The sequence below is a fragment of the Phalacrocorax aristotelis genome, chromosome 2 (assembly GCF_949628215.1).
Source record: "Phalacrocorax aristotelis chromosome 2, bGulAri2.1, whole genome shotgun sequence".
Lineage (NCBI taxonomy): Eukaryota > Metazoa > Chordata > Aves > Suliformes > Phalacrocoracidae > Phalacrocorax > Phalacrocorax aristotelis.
The window spans coordinates 417,254-432,735 of NC_134277.1; the positions used below are offsets into that span (position 1 = coordinate 417,254).

The window sequence follows — 15,482 nt, forward strand, 5'->3', positions numbered from 1 at the left end:
GATTGTTTTCATGCAATACTCCACCCACTTCATTAGGGATTAGCCTGAATCTCAAAGGCCAAGGAGGGGACAAGCAACAGCTAAAGACAAGGCTGCAGAACAAACACCAAAAGGCTGAAAAGAAACAATGAAATAGAAGCAAAGCTTGTCAGATTTGCTACTTTATTAGTCTGACAAAAATACAACATCTAATTATTATCATTTCATGTGCAAAGGAATAGAAAAAGAAGCAATAACATCACATCGTAATACCTCAGAAGTGAAAAATGCCCAACAAAAGCCACAATCTGGCAACACAGCACAGCCCGTTTTCCATCACAAGCAGCGATCAGTTTTGGCCCTTCTAAACAACCCATAGCCCCTGCGTGTCACAAACGATCTGCTGAAAACAAAAGCCTGGGGGAGATACATACCACAATTGTCCTGCGTCTGACTGAGGCTGAGAAAGACATCAATCCAAATAATAAAATGGAGTATATGTGATAAACAAAGTAGAATGAGTTGAACAGATGACCATGGAAGAATGGTTTTTTTACTAAATGATTTTGATGTTGATGCCTGAGCAAGTCCAGCAGTCTAAGGAAAACCCTTTAGATTCATACGACGTGCTTATCCAGAGGTGGATCTCCCTGTGCAACCCCCTGCCAGTTTTAAGGAGTAAGAACAATAATCTTTTACAGAACTTAGCTCATTTAGAGGCACAAAATCTAAACAGCCAGCACATTGCAGGAGTAACAATGGGACAGGCTGGTTGTGCCTCACGAGCACTAGTGGAGCAGCTCAGGCTTCAGAAGTGAGCTTGTCGCTTCTCCAGTTGAAGCTTCATCTCCAGGGCCGGGTTATTGTCAGATACGCTGAAACAAGCAGCGCCTGGCGCTGCACCCGATCAAGAAGCCTCGGTACCCAGAAGCTGGAGGAAACGTTGAGGGCAATGGCTGAGCAATGGAGATGGTTGTGTCTCCACAGTCGGAGGCGAAGACCTGACCCGACCACAGGTCACAGCTATGGTGCCAAGTAAAAGGCAATGGAAACTCTGAGATCTTCTGGATGCTGAACATCTCGCAAGTACTTTTTTCGTAGTTTAGCAAGATTCCGCTGGCCCTGCACACAATTCTACCTTGAAAACACCTTCAACTCTTGCTGCCTTTCAAAGCAAAAAGACCCCAAATCCTGGCAGACATGTAACGGAGTTTTTTAACTTCCTGGAGACCTGCTGGGATGCGAGGATTCTGCCCTCTTACTACTTTGCTAGGGAGGGAAAACTACTTTCTGTAGCTAGAGATGAAAGTAATTTCAGTGGGTGCAATGAGCTCAGCCCACAGAAGCAATAAATTGCCACCTCCCAGGAAGATGACTGCATCCCTCCCTTCATCCCAGTCACCCACATCCAGCTGGGGAACAAGTAGCCACACTCCTTCATCCTGCTCATTCAGTACAGTACCCCGAAATCCAGCGTGAGCAGGGGGGCAGGCCAGATGACCTCCAGAGGTGCCAGCCAGCAGGCTAGCATAGCTAGTCCAGTGGAGGCCACCAAAATGGTGGCGTGGCAGGAGAATCACAGAATCATCAAGGTTGGAAAAGACCTTGAGGATCATCAAGTCCAACCCCCAACCCAACACCCCCAGGTCTCCTAAAACATGGCCCCAGGTGCCACGTCTGCACAGTGTTTGAACCCCCCCAGGGACGGTGACTCCCCCACCTCTCTGGGCAGCCTGTGCCAACCCCTGACCCCTCTGGCAGGGAAGGCATTTCCCTCACACCCAACCTAAACCTCCCCTGGCGCAGCTTGGGGCCGTTCCCTCTCGTCCTGTCACTGGTGACTTGGGAGCAGAGACCAGCCCCCCCCTCACTCCAGCCCCTCTCAGGCAGCTGCAGAGAGCGAGAAGGGCTCCCCTCAGCCCCCTCTTCTCCAGGCTAAACCCCCCCAGCTCCCCCAGTGGGAACCAAGGTCCCACAACCTCTCTGGATGCCTCCTCTAGTATTTGATAACCCTCATAATGAACATTTTTTTTCCGTAGCTCTATCAGAATTTCCCATCTGTCCGTTGCCTCTTGTCCTTCCAGTACACACCCTGAGAACAACCTGCCTCCACCTTCTCTACACCCTCCCAGTAAGTAGTTGTAGGTAAGATCATCCCTGAGCCTACTTAGGGCTGAAGATACTCAGCCTTCTCAGCCTCTCCTCCTCCCCATTGTACACTACAGCCCCCCCTCCGATTGCTCTGCTGGATGCACTCCAGTATGTCAACACCTTCCTCATGCTGCAGAGCCCTGGCCTGGACACAGGACTGTGGTTTCACGAAGACCAAACAGAGGGAAAACTCCCTTTCCCTTAACGCTGCTGGCTGCACTTGCTAGCACAGCCCAGGATGCAGATGGCCTCTCACTGCCAGGACATGCTGCAGGACTCACGGCCAGCTTTGCTGCAAAGCTGCTTCCCAGCCTGTCCTGCTCCAGGGCCTTACTCCATTCTGGGTGCAGGACTCTGCATCTGCCCTTTTGCCTTTGCAGAGCTTCCCAAGGTTCCTGTCAGTCCATCCTCCCAACCCATCAAAGTGTCTCTGACTGGCAACCATGCTCTCCACCATACCGACTGCTCTCTCACGATCTGCAAACTTCGTGAACGTGCGCTCTGCTCTCTCACCCAGGTCACGAACAGCGATGTTAAATAGACCTCGCCCCTGTTCATGGATTAGGGGGTTAACAGGAACTGCTGGCAGAGCTGCGGGAGCAGCAACTTGCAGCAGAGGGACTGGAGAACAGCTGGGGAAGGTGAAGGACTTGAATTTCCACAGCAAAATAACAACCTGGACATAATCACAGCTGTTTTGCTAGTATTGAGCATGTCACACCAAGCAGTTCTGGATTCTGCTGTGCCCTTTCTGTGCTTGAGGCCACAAAGGAAGACCTTAACATGCCAGGTTACACACCACAGAGACTTGGAAAAAGAGAATATTTCTATGTTTTTAAGAAAAAAAAGTAGCCTCTAGAGATGGTTCTCAGTTGCTCCACCACGTTGGCTCTCAGCCACGAGTACATTTACATCTGTATAAAACCATTGCATCGCCAAGAAACATACCTGTTGCCAGAGTGGAGTGGAGCCACGTGTCAACTCCTACTATCGAACAATCTCCTCCTGCATACGTACCAGCTGTTCACAGGAGCCTTGGCTTTAGCTACTGAAGCTACCTGAGAAGTTGGGAAGGAGGAACATGCATCTGAACAATGGTAACTCGTACACAGCTTCCACTTTGCTCGGGGTTACATGGAGCCTCGGAGAAAGAAGCAAGACAGGACAGGCTGCCTGATGGTAGCTAAGGATCCCCTATTTGTTTTTTTTCTGGTGTTAAAAAAACCTGTTTAATGAGAAAATTAAAGCAGCAAACCACTCCCAGGCCGAAGTGCGAGCCACCTCCCAGAAAACTGGGCACAGCAACTCACAGGTCCTCAACGGCATTTTTGAACGACCACGGTTTTTGTTTTGTTGGGTTTTATTTTTCACATTAGGATTTTCAAAGTTGTCTGAAAAAGCTGAAAGTACACACAAATGGAATGCAGGAAAGAGTAAATGGCATTTCTTGGAAAACACAAGGGCAGCAAAATGAGGGGAATAACAAAAGGGAAAGATTTAATGGAAGAAAGAAAAATAAAAAAATCTGGAGATGTCTGTGCACTGCTGAGGACTGTGTCCCACTGCAGCTGTCAGCGAACCAAGGCAACCAAGACTCCCATTTTCCACCATCCTCTCCAGGCCTGTGGTCAGGGTAGATCTGGCCAGGGAAGATAACTTCAGCATTTCCCTGAAATTTGATTAAATCCTGAACATGGAACAGGACTTATGCTGGAGGAAGAGATCTATATGCTCCCTCCAATTCATATTTTTAATCTACCCCTACAGTAGGTGAGGAAGAAGAAAGCGGCATCTAACACTGCAGCTACTCATAGTGTCTGCCTCTTGCTCATGTGATGCAAAACAGCGTTAGATTTTCTCCAGCCAGTCTGAAGTCTTCTGCAGGTCACACTGGCAGGCTCCTGCAGCTTCATCTACACGCCCAGGCTGCTCGGCCAACAAAAGCCACATTGCCAAACAGAACATCATTCTCTTCATTTCCCCATACACTAATGAGTCCTAATTCTAACACTCATCACTGTTAAAGGCAGTGAGACGTAACACATTTCAGTTGTGGCTCTACCCTCATAGGTTGTTACCTTCATCAGGAATGGAGCTTTTGTCTTTGGTGATATTATCTGCATATTGTGAAAGGGTATAGACTTATATCAGATATTAGGGAGAAATTCTGTACTGAGAGGGCAGTACAGGTTGCCCAGGTTGCCCCGAGAGGTGGGAGATGCCCCATCCCTGCAAACATTCAAGGCCAGGTTGGACAGGGCTCTGAGAAACCTAATTGAGTTGAAGGTGCCACCACCCATGGCAGGGGGTTAGAACTAGGTGATCTTTAAGGTCCCTTCCAACCCAAACCTTTCCACTACTCTATGCTATAGTTCTGTATTTTACTGAGACTAGAAGTGCTGTGGCAGCTGTGGTACTGGAAGACACCAACGTGCACCCATCAAGAACAGGACTTCCTAGCAGATTGTCTGGCACGCACGCACAAAAATTAAGCTGGAACTATTTGTGATTATAATCCACATTTTCAGCAGCTATCTTCAGAGAAGAGGCCCCACAGAAAATCCACTTTTAAAAGGTTAAAACAGACCACATGGTCCGTACACACCTATGTTTAGCTCCCACACTCCTTATCCCAACATGATCTAGATAGCACAGACTGCTCATGGTGCTGATCTGGAGCAGAGCTCAGGAGCAAGACTTAGTATTGGGATTCTCTTCAAAAGCTCCCTCATCTTGAGCCAACTACAACATAAATCTATGTCCCCCTAAGGGAAGCAGAGACATATATTTACTTGTATCACAGGGGTATTTGAGGATTCATGTTTGTGAAAGGTTTTGAGAATATCTGATGGAAGAGCACACAAAGTACACATTCTAGATTGTATCTACTGTAAGTTGTTTCAGCATGATGCTAAAACATTAATTCTTGAATGTAATTAGCCTTGCACAGGCGTGCACCAGCTGATCTAGTCAGTGATACCTGAGACAGACTGACAGCAGGGACAAAAACAGGACAGAGAAAGAACCACCCAATGACACCAAGAGAGTCACTAGAGCCACTACTTCAGACACCAATGTTAGAGCAGCTTTTAAAAGTAGATAGATACATTAAAAAACCAAACCAAGAGCTGCTGCTGAGTTGTCAGAAGCATCCTGGCTTCCCACAGACGCTCAACGCTGCGAGGACTCTGAGATGTGACAGGCCTAGGTCCTTTCCACGTGGACTTAGAATGCCCTGAGCTGGAAGGGACCCACAAGGATCATCAAGTCCAAACTTCTCACCAAACGCGAGAACTGCTCCAAGCCAGTTACAGGGAAGTGGTTTCTAGCACTCAGGTTTGATGCTCCTCATGTTTCTCTTTGTCAGAGATTTTTTTTTGACCATCAGGGGAAGAGGTGAACACCCAAACAGAAAGGATAGAGAAAGGAAGGAAGAAAAGTGGGATCTAGAACAGGTGACAGAAAAGCTCAAAAATAAGTTTTGGGTTTGAGAAGAGTTATTTTTAGTTGCTCATGTAACAGCGCACCCCTGACACCCTTCTGCAAAACCAAAATAAAGGGAAAATAGATCATCTACAAGTTGGTATTGCTGAATTCAAGCAAGAGCATATTTTAGTTACCAAGCATGAGGTAAGTTCAAGCTAAATGTTCATCCAACTATTTTACATATTTTCAAGACAGCTTAGAGGGCCAAGATGGAGAACTGCCAGGTCAGCCCAAGGCAGCTGGCAACGCAACAGAACTGCAAACCCTACAAATGCATATTCCTCCTTCACAGAATCAAAGCGGAGATCTCTACCACCCCAGAATAGCCTTCTGCTGGTGAGCAAGAAGAAAGTAAAGAGCTGCCAGGTCTTAGATAACAAGGAAAGTGGTGATACGTTGCCTTAAAATAGCTACCACTTTCATTTTGCACACCACAGAACAAGCTTTTAGCCTATATCCAGCCTAAATGATCTATCACAAAGACAGGACAACCTGAAAACCCCTTGGTAATGACAGATGTGAAACTGGATAAAAAGGGTCTTGCCAGTGGGTAGAGGAGCCCAGACATTTGGCAGCAACAGTTCCCTGTTTAGCCTTGGTAAGTGCACAATCAATACCTGTTTCTGAATAAATGATTCGGTTTGCTTTGCACCCTTTCTCACTGACAGGGCCCTCAAAAATCTGCGCTGCAAAAGTAAAGATTCCCCTTGCTCTGTGCTGCCAGTTTCCTTTTTTTCTGTGAAGCAGAACAGAGGTCTCGTTACACAGGGCTTGCTTCTAGTTTCATCATGTGGTCCCACAGGAGACCATCTGTGAATCCGGAACATGGAGAGTCTGACAGCAGCTCAGCTCCTCTGGTTATCACACAAGACAGTACAAACCTGGAGTGCTGCATCCAGTTCTGGGCCCCCAGTTCCAGAAGGACAGGGAGCTGCTGGAGCAAGGCCAGCGCAGAGCTGCCAAGGGGATCAGGGGCTGGAGCATCTCCCTTGGGAGGAAAGGCTGAGAGACCTGGGCTTGTTCAGCCTGGGGAAGAGAAGGCTGAGGGGGGATCTCATCAGTGCCTATAAATATCTGAAGGGTGGGTGTCAGGGGGATGGGGCCGGGCTCTTTCCAGCGGTGCCCAACGCCAGGCCAAGGGGCCACAGGCACAAGCTGGAACACGGGAAGTTCCCCCTGAACATGAGGACAAACCCCTTCCCTGTGCGGGTGCCAGAGCAGGGGCACAGGCTGCCCAGAGAGGCTGTGGGGTCCCTTCCCTGGAGACATTCACCCCCTGCCTGGACGCGGCCCTGTGCCCCTGCTCTGGGGGTGCCTGCTCAAGCAGGGGGTGGGACGGGGTGATCTCCAGGGGTCCCTACCAATCCCCACTATTCTGGGATTCTGTAAAATAGTGAAACATTCTTTTAGAAGGAAATATATGCATGCACACACACACAGAGGGACTCTGGTACCAGTCAGTTCCACAATTCCTTAGTAGCAGAACCTAGTGCTTCAGTCAAATAACAAACACCTGCAAAGACTCACCCTGCTGAACACTCCTGAAACTGCTTCACAAAGTCAACTGTTCGATTTTAAATTCTTACTTCAACTAAAAACTATTCTTGAGAACTACAGGGGAATTCCAAATTTACTCTGATTACCAGATTTATAAGTATCATCTACCCTCCTCTGAGCTGGGGAGGAGGAACTCCTCTTGTGTCAGACAGGCCTATGCGGCACTCTCATTCTACTAGGGGAAAAGGGAAAAGAAAAATGCTCAGATAAGTTTGTCCCTATGAAGAACAGGAATGCTTCCCAACACAGATCCATTTAAGTGGGATGATGAAAATGAATGTCACCTACAAAGGGATATGTACTAAAACAAGACGTTGGCTAACAAGCCCTACCTCTGTCAACAGCCAGTTCAGTGGAAAGCCCTCCCTCTGAAGTGAGGACTAACTTGAATTTTCAGACTTTGACTAAGACAATACAGTGAGAATGAGTCACAGGAATTTTTGGTTTTCCTTTGAACATTAATTTATTAACAAAACCACATGTGTTATGTCTTGGCTACAGCTGACATTTAAAATAGTGTCTACACAAAATACTTCCAAGGTTAAAGACAGAGTATGCTCAAACCACTGGTAACAGACCCTCTGTGCTGACTGCGCTACCTGATCCTTGACACCAACCTTTTTAGAAGGGGAGAAACACCCACACATTGACTGTTGTCACATTGATCAAGAGCCAGAACTGATGCTGGATAAATTGTGGACCATGTGGTTTATTTCAGCTTTTTTTAAAAAAAAAAAAAAGTTATCTCAACACAAAGATGGTGAAGTCTTACTGAGGTGTGGGGGAGGAAAACAAGAACAACTGAGTTAACTTCTTCTGTAGCAGGGTTTTACAGGCTTTTCTTGCTCCTGGGTACACACAGGTGCAGAAAAGAAGACTCCATTTGACCTCTCTTCCTCTCAAGAATTCAGGATGTAGGATCCACCCTTGCTTGCTTTAACAATACAATGTATTTATTAACCATGTTTAAGGCTGAAGAACACAGAATGCTTCCTTTTTGGTCTACTACCTTCTCTTTTTCCACCTGCTTCTTCAGGGACAGGGACTAACCTCAGTAACACCAAGGATGTTATTAGCTCTTTCCCTGTTGATAAAATTCAGCACAAAACCACCAGATCACTTGTGCATCGTCCTTCCTCATTAGAAACACCTGTAGTTCCTACTGCTCAGTTGGTCCATGCTTGTTTCAGACACTAATCTGCATTACTATGCAGTGCTGAGGGTCTCTTATCATGTTGGACAGAAACATCACCTAACCGAGCTTCTACCCTGAAGCTGGGCCTTGTTTTTATCCACCAGCTTCTTTCTCCAAATTTCAGCACATTTCTCACTCTGCAGCGAGGTGGCTGAGATGAATCAGTGAGATCTGTCCTGAGAAGATGGCATGCTTCCAAAGAGAGCAAACAAAATGATATTTCAGCAGGAAATTAGTGCCCAAGACCATTACTCAGAGGCCTCACAGTACAACTGCATGGAAAAATACAGATGTGACACTCCGTGGCCACCAGCGAGTTCCTCCCCCAGCCAACAGAAAGCTTCCTCAGGAGGTGGCCGTCGACAGCTCCCATAGCGACCATCTGCTGCCGCTCCTGCAACAGCACCCAACCCACGCTAGGTGCTGAACGTGCCCCACAGCTGCCAGTTCTGTGTCCTGGATGGCTGATCAGACAGACGTAGCTTAAAACAAGACACACACACACAGCGCTAGCTGTGCTGGGTCAGACCAAGGGTTCATCTGCCCAGCAGCCTACTTCTTACAGCAGCCAGCTGCAGATGTCTAGGAAAGAGCAGAGGAATGCCCGGCACATGACATAGTTCCAGGATTTAACCTTAACCTGAAGGGAGTCAGTGTATTAGCTAAAAATTTGTTTTCCCAAATAATTGCTGCAATACTTTGGAAGTTTCCCACCCACCCCATAGGTAGCCAGCAGTCATTCAGATGACTGTTGATCACTTCTGTTTTCCTGCTATTTCACACCATTTTATATATTCAGCCCTGATTAAAAACAAAATTACAGCCCTTTCGTTGGCCTTGGCACTCTGCCCCCTTCCCCTAAAAGACCTATAAAATTTCACTATATCTGACGAAAAGACTTGTTTAGAAGGATTCTAGCGCAGCACAGTCTGAAAAGCTACCGAGTGTCCTGCTCCAGGTCTACACGGTCATAGTCCCTACCCGCTTGTTAAGGGATTAGCACTCAACGGCTATAGTTGCGCAAGCCACAGAGCTAACAACTGTGTGCAGCCACACACCACAAATATCATATTATTCCACACAGAGCAAAGAGGAGGCGGCATCTCGGACTTCCAAGGATATTTATCAAGCGCTCACTGTAGAGAGCAGCCCCTGAATTTGAGCTCTGGCAAGAAAATACCCAAATTACAGTACAAGCCAAGGAACCTGAAATACAATACCCTTGGTAACATAGCTTCGTTGTAAGTGGATATAGTAAATTTTACTTCTTGTTTTAAATGAATTAACAATATGTGGGCTGCAACTGCAAAAGTACCTAGCCCCAAGAAAACAGGAGTTACTAATCAAATCACTTGACAGCAAGGATCATATAATCATAGAAACATGAAGGTTGGAAGACCTCTAGGATCATCAAGTCCAACCCCCAACCCAACATACCCAGGCCTCCTAAACCATGCCTGGTGAGCTCACTCAAGATGAGCTGCTCCATGACCTTCCCCAGTACTGAGGTCAGGCTGACAGGCCTGTAGCTCCCCAGATCCTCGTTCCGGCCCTTCTTGTAGACGGACATCACATCGGCAAGCCTCCAGTCATCTGGGACCTCCCCTGTTAACCAGGGCTGCTGGTAAATGATGATAGTGGCTTGGCGAGCTCTTCTGCCAGCTCCCTCAGCACTCCCGGGTGGATCCATCCAGTCCCACAGACTTGTGAGTGTCCAGGTAGAACAGCACGTAAACTGCTTCCTCTTAGATTATGGGGGATTTATTCCACTCCCTATCCCTGCCTTCCAGCTCAGGGGGCTGAATCCCCTGGGGATAACTGGCCTGGCAGTTAAAGACTGAGGCAAAGAAGGCATTTAGTACCTCAGCTTTTTCCTCATCCTTGGTGGCAATGTTCCCCTCCACGTCCAAAAGACGACGGAGATTCTCTTTTTATTGTTAATATATTTGTAAAAACATTTTTGTTATCCCTTACAGCAGTGGCCAGGTTGAGTTCTAGCTGGGCTTTTGTTTGCCTAATTTTCTCCCTGCAAGACCTAACAAGGTCTCTGTGTCTCCTTGAGTTGCCTGTCTTTTCTTCCAGAAGTGGTGAACTCCTTTTTTTCCTGAGTGCCAGCAGAAGCTCCCTGTTCAGCCAGGCCAGTCATCTTCACCACCGGTTCGTCTTGCGGCACTTGGGGACAGCCTGCTCCTACACCTGCAAGACTTCCTTCTTGAAGAAAGCCCGGCCTTCCTGGACTCCTTTGCCCTTCAGGACTGCCTCCCAAGGGACTCTCCCAACCAGTGCCCTCAACAGGCCAAAGTCTGCCCTCCGGAAGTCCACGGTAGTGGTTCTGCTGACCCCACTCCTTACTTCGCCAAGAATCAAAAACTCAATCACATCATGGTCGCTAAGCCCAAGATGGCCTCTGACCACCACACCTCCCACCAGTCCTTCTCTGTTCGTGAACAGGGTAAGATACAGGATGCGCATTCTCTTTACCACTGCTTCCTTTTTCAGCTTGGAAAAAAGACAGAAGATGGAAGGAAGGAAGCATGGAGGGGAAGGGGACACTCCTACCACCTTGATAACTCAAGAGAGACTGAAAAGGGACCTTAAAAACAATTCTCCTAAGTCATTATGCATTGCCCAGCTCCTTTATAAACTTCGTAGGCAGACTAAAAAGAGACAGAACGACTGACAGTTGAGGCTGGAAGGCAGCTCTGGAGATTGGCTAGGTTAACCCTGCTCAAAGCGGGATCAGCCACCAGAGGTGGCTCAGGGCCATGGCCAGATGGCTTCCAAGTACCTCCACAGATGGAGCCTCTCCCACCTCGCTGGGATACCTGCTCCAGTGGTTAATGGTCTTAAAGAAAAATATTGTTTTCTTATGTATAAACAGAATTTCCTGTGTTTCAGTTTGGGCCCTTTGCCTTGTGTCCTGTCACTGGGTGCTAAGCCTGGCTCCATCCTCTCTACACCCTCTCTTCATAAATTTATATACATTCATGAGATCCCCCTGAGCCTTCTCCAGACTGAACAGTCCCAGCTCACTCATCCCTTCCTCATAGGAGAGATGCTCCAGTCCCTTCATCACCTTCGTGGCCCTTTGCTGGACTTGCTCTACTAATTCCACATCCTTCTTTTAAGGGGAAGCCCAGCACTGGGCCCAGCACTCCAGCTGCAGCCTCAGCCGGGCTGCACTGAAGGGAAGGATCACCGCCCTCGACCTGCTGGCAGCGCACTCCCCAGTGCAGCCCGGACACTGTGGGCCGCCTCTGCGTGAGGACACAGAGGTGGCTCCTACCAGTTTGGTGTCTGTCACAACCTGTTCTGCTTTCCAGAGAGCTGGCCCCATCTGTACAGATGCCTGGGGTTGTTCTTCCTCTTACATTTCCTTGTGCCGAACTTCACGAGGTTACTCTCTGCCCATACAGCTATCTGGTGTATCAGCTACTCCTTCTGTTTTCATCCAGCCCTTCATCCAGTTTTCCAGTTTCCAGTTATCAATACAGGAAGTTTATACCATCTGCAAACTTGCTGAGGGCGCAGTCCATCATCCAGCTCAGCAGTGAAGAAGTCAGGCTCAAACTAAGAGGAAAACCTGAAGACCTCAACCCAAAACTAAACTTCCAATAAACACTCGGAGTATCCCATGCACAGATATCCTCTCAGAGTTCAGTCTTACCACGCTGCACTCAGGAATAGTTTTGACCTAGTCAGTAATGCCACTTCTCAAGCCAGAATTAGCACCTAGTTAACAACAGTTAATACAGAGCAGCTCAGAACAGGAGCTGAAACGTCCCCAAAAATTGCTTCTAAAGAGGGAGCACTTGAGCCACACTTCCATTTCTTTGCCAAGGCACTCTTGCTCTCAAAGGGTGTCACGGCATTTTTAAAACCCTGTCTCTCCTAGGGCCATTATTTGCCTTTCTAATGAGCTACTGAAACTCATTAAAGAACACACAAACTAGTCACTTTATGCTTGGTGGTGTCTTGGACAAATTTCTGCAGCCTAAAGGTGGCCAATAACTACAGAGTCCTCAAATACTGGCACCGAGTAATGCAGACACTTCCACAAATACAGTTACAAGTAGCTCATCTGCCAAAGACAATCTGGTTTAGAGCTTTAGGAGCTTCACGTGCGACACCTTAATTCACACTGCTCTAAATATAGGACTAAAAGGACAGGACAGATACAAGTTCTGACCTAGTGGGCACGAGGTCCCCAAGAAGAATGAGGACAGCTGCCAGTAATCCTTGATCAGATTTCCTCCTGTCTGGGAAATCCTAAATTTAGGAAAGGGAGTAAGCATGCAGTTTTTATTTTGATACCTCCCAAAAGGTATGGCCAAAAGGTATGGCCAAAAGTTTTACACTGAAGCAGTTGCCTTGCCTTCCTGCATTCACCCCCAGTCAACAGCACCTGAAAGATAACTGAAAATAGGAGCCTAATACCACTGGCAGCTCTGAGAAACAATTAGCGAGCGAGAGCGCTGTGGCACAGTGACTCAGGACTCACGCTGGAACTCCGTTTTGGCTACTGCAGGCTTGGCACGGGAAATCAGCATCCAGCAAAGCTGAAGTCAAAAGATAGAGCTGTTACTTGCAATGATATCACAATGATAAACAAGAGCGTAGAATCCACTTGCTTGGACCTTGCAGAAGCTTCTACAGAACAAGAGATCTGAAAATTAAGCTATTCTCATTGACAGTTAAAAGAATTCCTATAAAGCAGTGCTAAATCAGGAAAGCAATGCTTCGATTGCTGCTCACAACCTTCACGAGTCACGGGCACGAGAAGTGATCTCATAGGTTTTCAATACATGAAAATAATAACTTCTTTTAACTGCAGATGTGAAAGAAGTCTGTCTTATCCTCAGCGATGCTCAAAGAAAAATTTATGTCTGTATCTATAGCAACACAGGTGGAGCTTTTCTAAAAGCAGAGGAAAAGAGTACATCATCACATAGGGGTTATTTTGACCCAAAGAGACAAGATACTTTGAATTAAAACCTCAACAAGAGAATCTGTCCCTGCATGCATCTGTGCGCAAACCTGAGCACACAAGTTCTCAACTCCAGCAGTCATAAACCTCACTGAAAATATTAAGAGGCCCACGTAACATTTCTTATCGTGAAAATATATTCAGCTGCAACTCATATCCAAACTAGAGTCTATAAGGACAGCAGAGAATTTACCAGAACAAACCACACATACACACACCAAGGCAAGGGCTGAAAAGAAGAGTACGAGTCTCAGGGAGAGTGGAATAGGCAAGTACAGAGAGAAAGATCAACTTTCCTTCTCCCCATTTTTAATTCATAGTCTTGGGAGTCACCAGCAGGTGTCTGGGATTATTTTTATTTTATTTATTGCTTTACTTCACTTATTCAATTCAGTTTTACTATTTACTTATGAAACCACATGAAATATTTCATCCCTGTCTTTTCTTTTGTCCCACAAAAAGAGATGACAAAAATCTATTACGTTTAACAACAGAAAAAAGCGCTTGTGGGATAGCCCACGAGAGAGAGAAGCCTGAACATGTTCATGGCGTTGCTACAAAAACCGCAGAAATCAGCAGCACACTGTGACACCAAGTACTTCGCGTGACTTACCAGCAGGCCAGAATACAGAGGCCAGTGAAGAGGATGATGGGAATGGGGTAGGAAGCACACAGCAGCCCGTGGTTGTAGAATGCCCGCGATATCCTCTCGCGCAGTTTTTCAGTCAGGGTCATCCTCAACTGTCGTCACCTTGTTGCCATCCCGGAATACATCAGGAGGTCGGGCAATTCCAGCATGTGCAACACTTCAGCAAAGGCACTGTATCCAGCTGGAAATTGGGAAGAAAGCAAGCCCTTGAGAAACATATACAACCAAAAGGGAAATAAACGTTACCCACTTGTTTTAGGAATTTGCCGAGGGGAAGGAAGGGCAGAAAACGTATGCAGAGACCGAGCACCAGACGAACAGATGTCAGGCACCGCTGCCACGAGCTGCCGGTCAGAGAGAGCACGCAGGAACAGAGCTAGGAACCAAACCATCTGAAAGGAAGGAAGAAAAGGAGCTTAGCAGTGAAAGAATTAAGCAGGACTCCGAGGAGATGCCAAAATGCCAATTAGAAAAGAAGGATTGAGGCTAGCTGTCAGCAACGTGGTCCTAAGGGAAGTGCTCTTGGACTCCGACCGAAGCACTTGCAGTGCTTTAACTATTAGCGACACACCAGTAATGAGAGAAGAGACCAGAATGGGCTTTACAGCTGACACAATCTGAAGCAAGTTATTTTCGCGTGGGGAACAAGGGAGGGAAGTACAAGTAGCCACAGTTCAGAAGACGAAGCCAGAGTATGCTGAACAGTAAAATGAACTAATGCAGATGCTTCGTGTCAAAATGTACTTTGACTTGACTATAAGACTTGCGACCAGGCTGCTTACCGAGCGCAAACTGAACCGCAGACGTCCCAACTGGTTCACTTAAACTTGCAATTTGATTTACAAAGTGTAAAAAAAAATTCAATATGAAAAGCCCTAAGAAAAGGTTACGCTAATAAATTAAAATAAAGCATAAACCAAATTTCTAGGAAAGATGGTGCAGAAGCAGCCCGCCCTCTAACTTTCAGGTTTTTTTAAATCTCAGGCTAAATGCAAAGCATGCAGTTCACAATGTTGCGAGAAGCGAAAGGCTTGAACACAAGGCAGATTTTTTTCATAAAGTTCAAAGCTATGATTATCCAAGATTTTTATATTTTTATCTGAGAGGAAATAAATACCTTTTTCCTGGCTTCTCCAGAATAAGGTGGGACAATAAGAGACCCAAAGCATATGAAATAAGTCATTTTGTCCACAGGAAAACACCACCAATGATCGTGCCAGAGAATTCAATACAAGACCTAAACCCAGGCTCTACCCCACTAAAACCAGCTGGTCATTTGACATGCGGAACTCCTCACCTTCACCACCTCAAACATACAGAACACTACAGGAGGAAGTCTGGTAGGTTCACACAGGTAAGAAATCCATTAAGGGTTTTTACAGAATTCCTAAGCCAGATATGTATAAGCCTCTAATATTTAGAGGCTGGGGGAGGTATCACAGGTGCTGTTTTGTTTTATATTCATTCCCAAGCATCCA

At 46.7% G+C, this 15,482-nt stretch overlaps 1 protein-coding gene across 2 annotated transcripts in view; it reads right to left on the reverse strand.

Annotated features, from left to right (window-relative positions):
- SCAP (SREBF chaperone) overlaps window positions 1-15,482 on the reverse strand; it is a 71,897-nt gene that overhangs the window by 35,950 nt on the left and 20,465 nt on the right. For both annotated transcript variants that reach the window (XM_075082027.1, XM_075082026.1), the window contains exon 2: window positions 13,969-14,185. In XM_075082027.1, coding sequence (XP_074938128.1) covers window positions 13,969-14,090 — 122 coding nt within the window. In that variant the 5' untranslated portion in view covers window positions 14,091-14,185. The remainder of the gene's footprint in view (window positions 1-13,968; window positions 14,186-15,482) is intronic.